This window comes from Urocitellus parryii, chromosome 15 (genome assembly GCF_045843805.1).
Source record: "Urocitellus parryii isolate mUroPar1 chromosome 15, mUroPar1.hap1, whole genome shotgun sequence".
Lineage (NCBI taxonomy): Eukaryota > Metazoa > Chordata > Mammalia > Rodentia > Sciuridae > Urocitellus > Urocitellus parryii.
Genome location: NC_135545.1, coordinates 13,982,196 through 13,989,510, shown reverse-complemented (window position 1 = coordinate 13,989,510; position 7,315 = coordinate 13,982,196). Strand labels below are relative to the sequence as shown.

The following is a 7,315-nucleotide window of genomic DNA, read 5'->3' as shown; positions in this document are numbered from 1 at the left end:
TGTGGTTCCGTGTCACCTTCATGACTAAGGCCATGAATACGGTGTCACTTTGACCCTACACCCATCTGGTTCCCACCCACCATCTGCCTAATGCAAGGGCACTGACTGAAAATTTTTGTCTGCATCAAACATTTTCTTGGTTCCTCTGAACCAAGTCATTAACTTAGGCAGTGACATGATATTTCTATTAAAAAGATCTGAGCCAGGTGCGGTGGCCCACGCCTGTAATCCCAGCGACTAGGGTGGCTGAGGCAGGAGGATCACAAGTTCAAAGCCAGCCTCAGCAGAAGCAAGGTGCTAAGCAACTCAGTGAGACCCTGTCTCTACAGAAAACACAAAATAGGGCTGGGGATGTGGCTCCGTGATCAAGTGCCTTTGAGTTCAATCCCTGGTACCAAAACCCCAAACCAAAAAAACAAAGATCTGAGGCACTTTTGGCAAAATAATAAATTTATTATATATGATCACCAGATGCATTCTAGATACATTATATATTATAGCTGACAGATTACTCTCTTGCTGTTCGGAAAACAAAATGTCAAAATGAAAAATAAAATCATTTTAAATATCACACAATTACAGAGGTCCTTGAGGATCAGGGCTGGACTTGAGGTACCTCCTCATTTCCCAGGGAAGCCCGTGTGGGCAGATCTATCTCCAAACCCTGTCTGAACCTAGGTGACCTTTAGCTTCAAGGCCTGGGTCCAGCCCTGCAGCTCGGAAGGCCCCGGAGGTCAAGTTCACCACCCAAGGCAGCTGCAATCTGGCTAGAAAGAGTTCAGAGTCCAGTGCAGGGCTTCCCCAAAAGGACAGCTAAGTCCCTGGAGCAGAAAGGAGAGGGGACAGGGCAGAGGGGGCTGTGCCGAACTGCTGGTGGGGGGAAGAGGGGCGAGAAGGCCCCCTCAGGCATCACCTGTGGGTCTCCATTGCGCAGTGCTGTGCCCACCCAAAGCAGCAGACTGATGGAAGACCAGGCTTCCAGTGGTTTCCAGAACCTGAATGCGCGGCCCAGAAGGACCCTGGCTGGACCCTGAAGTTCTCAGAGTGCTGGGGAGGTAGAAGCACTTGGTTAACAAGGGGTCCCAGCGCCTAGACGGCATGGTCAGGCTCTCTCACAAGGAAGGCGTCCCTGGTCTAGGACTGAGAGACCCGCAGGATCACGCTGGAGTTGGTCACACGGGCTCCATAGTGGCCAGCCCAGAACTGCGTGTCCTGCCCCCAGTGTTCAAAAGCCACAAAACGGACGCCTGTCTTGATGTTGGAGAACACATGGGTGACCTGTAGACAGAGGAAGGGGTTGGTACTGTTATGTGATGGCTGAGATGGGAGGCAGAACCTTCGGGAAGGTGGTATTTTCCAAAGATGGCAGCAACATTATCTACCCTCCTACAAGTTCTTCTAGAATCTCGCTACTCCTTCATTAATTGGTGGAATCCAATCCCCTTCTCCTGGGATTTGGGTGGGTTTGCTTAGAACCAAGAATTTGGTAGAAGTGATGCTGAGTAGATTTGGCCAAGTGACTTCCCAGGCTAAGTCAGAAAAGGTGACAGACTCACTTTTCTTGAACCTCACCCCTGAGCCACCATGGAAGCAGCCTGACTGCCCTGAGGCCGCCATACTGTGAGGAAGCCCAAAGCAGTCCAAGCCCAGAGACGCCAGGGAAGCTCCGGGAATCAATGAAAAAAGAGATTCTTGGCCAGTCACCAGTTGCCACCCACACACATCACCTGTCACCCTGTCCTTCAGCTCCAGGCCTCATCTGCAGGCCACTGTCTGAGCATGAGGGTCTGGAGCCAGCACGGCCCACCTCAGCCTTTCTCCAACTACTGACTCAGGAGATGTGAGAGGCAACAAAAGGACTGCTGTTGATTTTAAGTCACTAAGTTTTGGGGTGATTTGTTACATAGCAATAAGTAACCAGTATGGACCCCACCATCCTTTCCCTATCCCGTCAGACTCACCTGAAAACAGATATTGTTGTTCCACTGCTCAATGGGGTCAGGCACAGCAGAGAAGGTATCTAGAATGGTCTGGTCAGCGTCTAGAAGTTGGACAAGGAGTCGATACTTACAGCCACAGTCGTGTCTGGCTCCCCACCTGTGGAAGGAGAGAGCCCTTGAAGGCTGGACCAGCCCCTCCATCTCTCTGGGTGTCTGCCTGCTACCTGAAGGCCTTCCCCAAATATACAAATCCAGCTCCTCAATGTTCTTCTGAGCGACCTCTGGACCCCTGGAACGCTGTGTCTGAGAGGTGTCTTTGTTTGATGGAGACTTGAGGATACTAGTGTCATAGGGCAGGGGCGGGTCATGCCTATATAGCTACAGGTCACTCCAGAGTGGGAGCTGGTCACTCCAGAAAGACCAACAATGAGGCTTTGGTAGCTTTGAGTCAATGTCAATTGATCTGAAGGCTGAGATTAACCACACAGTCAGGCAGTGAATCGATAATGCCTATCAGATGAAGCCCCAATAAAAACTCTGTAGATGAAACTCGGTAAGCCTCCTGAGTTTCGCCATGAAACTCACGGTGAGAGTCCATGAGTCTTGTCATACATCAGTGCTGGGAGGGTGACAAGTACTAACGGCAGGGGAAAAGACGAAGGGAATTTCTGTTTTATTTTTTGGTACCAGGGATTGAACCCAGAGGCTCCTAACCACGGAGCCACATCCCCAAGCCCATTTTATTTTTAATTTTTTCTTTCATATTTTTTCTTTTTAATTTTTTTAATTGTCATTTATTTTTATGTGGTGCTAAGAATCGAACCCAATGCTTCACACATGCTAGGCAAGTACTCTACAGCTGAGTCACAACCCCAGCCCTTATTTTATTTTATTTTTTTTTGACATAGAGTCTTGCCAAGTGGCTTAGGACCTCACTAAGTTGCTGAGGCTGGCTTTGAACACATGATCCTCCTGTCTCAGCCTCCCGAGTTGCTGGGATTACAAGTTTGTGCCACCTCGCCTGGCCCTATGTGCTTCTTTTGACTGATTTTACTCTGTATCTTCCTTGCAATAAACCATAATTGTATAATAGTTTTCTGTGGGTCCTTTAAGTGAATTGGTGAGAGTGGTTTTGGGAGTCCTCTAAACGTGAAGCTGGTATTAGAAGTGAGGGTGGTCTTGGGGACAGTGCCTTCTAACTCTTGGCTTTAAATTCTCATAGACATTGATGCCTGGCACTCACCCTCAGAAACATGGTTTAATGGACATGCGGGAGTTTGAAAAGCCACCTGGGTGATGTGCAGAAAAATTTGGAACCCACTGATTCTTTCTTATTTATCTATCTATCTATTTATTTATTTATTTTTGTAGTACTGGGGGTGAGTGCTCTACCACTGAGTTACATCCTAACCCTATTTTGAGATAGGGTCTTGCTAAGTTGCTGAGGCTGGTGTTGAGATCCTCCTGCCTCAGCCTCCTGAGTTGCTGGGATTACAGGTGAGCACCCTGCTTCATTCTTTACAGTCAAATGATGTACCTGATCATAAGAGACAGGTATCACAATTTGACAAATAGTAGTTAAATAAAAAATAAAATTTATTGGAAACGTATCTCTTAGATAAGTTTCAGGTAGGGGTTATGTTGCCTTGACTATAAGTGAAATTGCTAAGACCCCAAATTCCAAAGTCAGTTGGCCTGGATCCCCATTAGTCTTTACATCTGGGGACCACAAACGACAGTGAGGACTTTTTTTTCCCCTTGTAAAGCTGAAGAAGGGGAACTGAGGAAGAGAGAGGGAAAAAACAACCACGATCTTTCCACCACAGACAGGATCTGCAGCAGATGAATTTCAGAATCGGCGATATACAGCCATAGAGACTATGGGGTTTGGCTTCCTTAGAATCACCTGAGTCATGTACCCGCCCCCAACCTTCATATACTTCTGTTTCAACAAGACTGAGCTGGGCCCAAGGCCCAGTACTGGATCCAATGGGATGTTTTCCAATCCAGACCCCTTTGGAGAGGAGGAAAGGGCTCCAGGGTAGGATCACCTCTTCCTCCCTGACCTGCAGTTCCCTTATCTGTAAGGGGTTGTTAGGAGCCCACATTGAGCTGCCCATCAAAGGCCAAGCCACAGGCCGCCAGTCTTAGACAGGGGCTGCTTGTTACCACACTCACCAGTCAGAGACACAGATCTCAATCCTGCCACTGTCCAGCAGTTCTGGCCACAGACCCTCCTCCTCCAGGTCCAAGACCTGCTTCTTGCGGCACCAACTAGGAACGTGGGAGAAGGGTCCATGAGAACGAGCAGATCTTTCTCCTCCCCCACCTCCCAATCCTTGGAGAGTAGGGGCTTTCACCGGAAGGAAGTTACGAAACAGGTTTGTGAAGGGGCCCCCGGCACAGTTCTCTTGTTTTCTTCTACCACCCAGCCATCTCCACCGTGCTGCACCATCCATTTCCGGAGGCCTTCTGTTAAATAAAAGGATGGTACTGGAGGCTGACACAGGAGGACTGCAAGTTTGAGACCAACCTGGGCAATTTAACGACCGTCCCAAATTAAAAAAAATTAAAAGGGCAGGGGATGCAGTTTAGTGAAGATGGAATCCCCAGAACCGGAAAAACAAACAAACAAACAAACAAACAAACAAAGCCTCCCAAACCCCTGAAGCCTGGGTCCAAGCACTTTCCCACGGGAGACAGCACTGCCTCGCCCCAGCCCGGCCCACAGCTCAGCGGACCTCGCCCCTTCCCACCAGCTCCCTGCAGGCCCCGCCCCCAGGCCCAGGCGGACCTCGCCCCTTCCCACGAGCTCCCTGCAGGCCCCGCCCCGCCCCGCCCCCAGGCGGACCTCGCCCCTTCCCACCCCCTCCCTGCAGGCCCCGCCCCCAGCGGACCCCGCCCCTCCAGCTCGCGGCCGGCGCTCCCACCCTGGCCGCAGGGGTTGCAGATGAGGTTGCGTCCCAAGGGTCTGCGCACGCAGAAGCGGCCCAGAGGACAAGGCCTGGCGTCACAAGCGGGGGGCAGGCAGTGGCGGACGAACGACGTCAGGGCGCGGCCAGCGGCGCCATGGTCCCGGGCCAGGATCAGGAGCCACAGGGCCTGGCCGTCCACCAGGGCGCGCCACTCCCGGCACACCCGGCGGCAGCGGGTGAGGAGCGTGCGCGGGGGCACGTGGCTCAGCACCACCAGGAGCAGCTCGGGTGGCAGTTGGCTCAGGTCCAGCGCCTCCTCGGGGTCCAGCTTCGGCCCGGGGACCCGGGTGGCCTGGCCCCTGGAGGCGGAGGCGCCCATGGTCCCCCGGCCGGAGCCAGCTGCGGCTGCGGGCGAGAAAGGGTCAGGGCGTCAGGGACCGGCAGCCTCCGCGGCGCGCCACCTCCGCCGGCCCCGCCCTGGCCGGGCGCGCGTCCGAACAGCCCCAAGCCCTCGGAGCCTCCCGCCCGCCCTTCGCACCCCCATGTGTCCCCAGGTCCCCACCCTCAGCCCCCTCCTCGCCAGCCCCCATCTCGCTCACAGGTCCCCGCCATCCAGCCCGCCCTAGTGGCCCGACTGTCCCCCGAGTCCTACTCCGGAGCCCGCCGATGTCCCTCGCGTGGGCCGCGCGGTGCGGCTCTCGGCCTCCCGCTCCCTTTTTACTCGCCGGCCCCTCCCCTCGGGCTGGCGCTCCTCTGCCGGCCGCGGTCCAATCCCCGGTGCCTTCCTCTCCAAACCCACCCCTTCCCGCAGGCTGCGGGCGGCAGGGGGACGACTCAGCCCCTGGGACACCGCAGACGCGGCCGGGAGCCGGCGGCGGGAATCCGGGCTCTGTCCCTCGCGATCCGCACCTTGCAATGTCCCTAATTCTGCAGAAGGCGCCTGGCACTGAGCAACCGCAGTTATTTCGGTCCAGCATGCGGGCAGGAGACCTCCTTGCGTTATCTCCTTTAAACTTTTCCATCACCTTTAAGGCGGGTCATGGTCATCCTCTTTCCCCAGGAAAAAAACAGACTCCAACCGCCAAAAATCAGCGTTCTAACCCCAAACACCAGACAGTCTTTAGGGACAGTCTCTCACTGCGGGCCCGCGTAGCAATCCCATGAAGTAGGCACTGCTCTGTTCCCATTTTACAGATGAGAAAACAGGCCCAACAGAAGCCAGGGGACTTGCCAGTGGTCACCAGACTAGTAGTGACAGAACTGGGAATTGAACCCCGCTGTCTAGCTCCAGAATCCCCGATTTTAACCCATGTATCAGCTCTGTTCAATAAGTTTTTAAATTTCTTTTTAGTTATTCATGACATCAGGATTCAGTTTTCCATAATTAAAAAAGCAGACTATGATTTGTTCAAATTTGGTTCCCAGTATTTCCCTTTCCCTTCTCTCTCCATCTTTCTGTTATTTACTTTTAGATTTTTTTTTTTTTTTATGAATGTCTTCTGGATATCCATGATGGTAAGACTCACTGTGGTGAGTGAGACATAGGAAAGTTAGGTCAGATTGATTCCTCGGTTCTTCCCTTATCCAGCCCCCCCCCCCATTCCCCTTCCTCTAGCCCAGGGGCTTTTTCTATTTTGATGGCGTCTCCCCTGCCCCTCCGCACTTTCTTGCTCTCCTTATTTTGGACTGGCTCCCACATATCAGAGAAGGCACTGGACCTTTGCCTCTCTGGGTCTGGCTTATTTCACTTACCATCACAGTCTCCTCAATCAAAGATACGATGAGTCATTTATGTCATTTTAAACACCAACAAACAAAACTGGACATGGATTCTTGGCCACATGGAACTTTCCTTCCAGAGGGAGAGGTATCGTGAACAAACAGACATAATAAGCGAATTATATAGCACTGGGGAAATTAAAAATAAGACCTCTGGCCAGTTCCCCCAAAATACTCTCCACAAATGTGGAAAAGAATGAAAGCTTTAAAAGTGAGTAGCATTGAGCCAGACCATAGAGGGCATCGGCCGTGAAGAACCAACTGGCAAGGAGTGAAGGACATCTGTGCTAGGCAGGGATCAAAGCTGCGGAAACCTAGCAGGGAAGGGGGGGGCCAGGGCAGGCGGAGTGTGGGGGGGGGCAGACCTCGGGTCAGCCCGCTTCTCTTCATCAGTATTTAGCGGCAGTCAATTGGTGGAACCCTAGCACGGCTCATTTTCGGAGCAGAAAATAGCGATGGGCTGAAGCAGTGGTCTGGGTTATTTAGGGTGGGGCAGGAGGGCGATTCCTGGGGTTCATTGTATTGGGGTCCTGCTGATCCCTTAGAGTGGAACAGGGATTTGAAGGACATTGGGACTGAAGGTAGATGCACTCAGTTCAAGACCCGTGGAAAGGATGGCCTGAGTTCTCTCTCACTCCCAAGCTTTTTTTTTTTGGTACCAGGGATTGAACCCAGGGGCAC

The 7,315-nt window shown here is 52.6% G+C and overlaps 1 protein-coding gene across 2 annotated transcripts; it reads right to left on the bottom strand.

The window, feature by feature from the left end:
• Window positions 1-468: 468 nt before the first annotated feature.
• On the bottom strand, window positions 469-5,577 carry Fbxo27 (F-box protein 27). 2 transcript variants are annotated; one of them, XM_026412154.2, is made up of 6 exons: window positions 5,508-5,577; window positions 4,871-5,260; window positions 4,301-4,412; window positions 4,119-4,214; window positions 1,962-2,097; window positions 469-1,278 (listed from the first exon to the last, which is right to left on the bottom strand). In XM_026412154.2, the coding sequence occupies exons 2-6, from the start codon at window positions 5,232-5,234 to the stop codon at window positions 1,135-1,137; spliced, it is 852 nt and encodes a 283-aa protein (XP_026267939.1). In that variant the 5' UTR covers window positions 5,235-5,260; window positions 5,508-5,577; the 3' UTR covers window positions 469-1,134. The 2 variants fall into 2 exon arrangements, with proteins under 2 accessions (XP_026267939.1, XP_026267938.1); XM_026412153.2 differs by lacking the exon at window positions 5,508-5,577 and adding an exon at window positions 5,455-5,473.
• Between the last annotated feature and the right edge of the window lie 1,738 nt (window positions 5,578-7,315).

Excerpts from the sequence above, each read along its gene's own strand:
- Fbxo27 (XM_026412153.2), bottom strand. Across the intron at positions 2,098-4,118 it reads GAGATCTGTGTCTCTGACTG|GTGGGGAGCCAGACACGACT; the intron begins GTGAGTGTGGTA and ends CTCCTTCCACAG. Across the intron at positions 1,279-1,961 it reads ACAACAATATCTGTTTTCAG|GTCACCCATGTGTTCTCCAA; the intron begins GTGAGTCTGACG and ends CTCTGTCTACAG.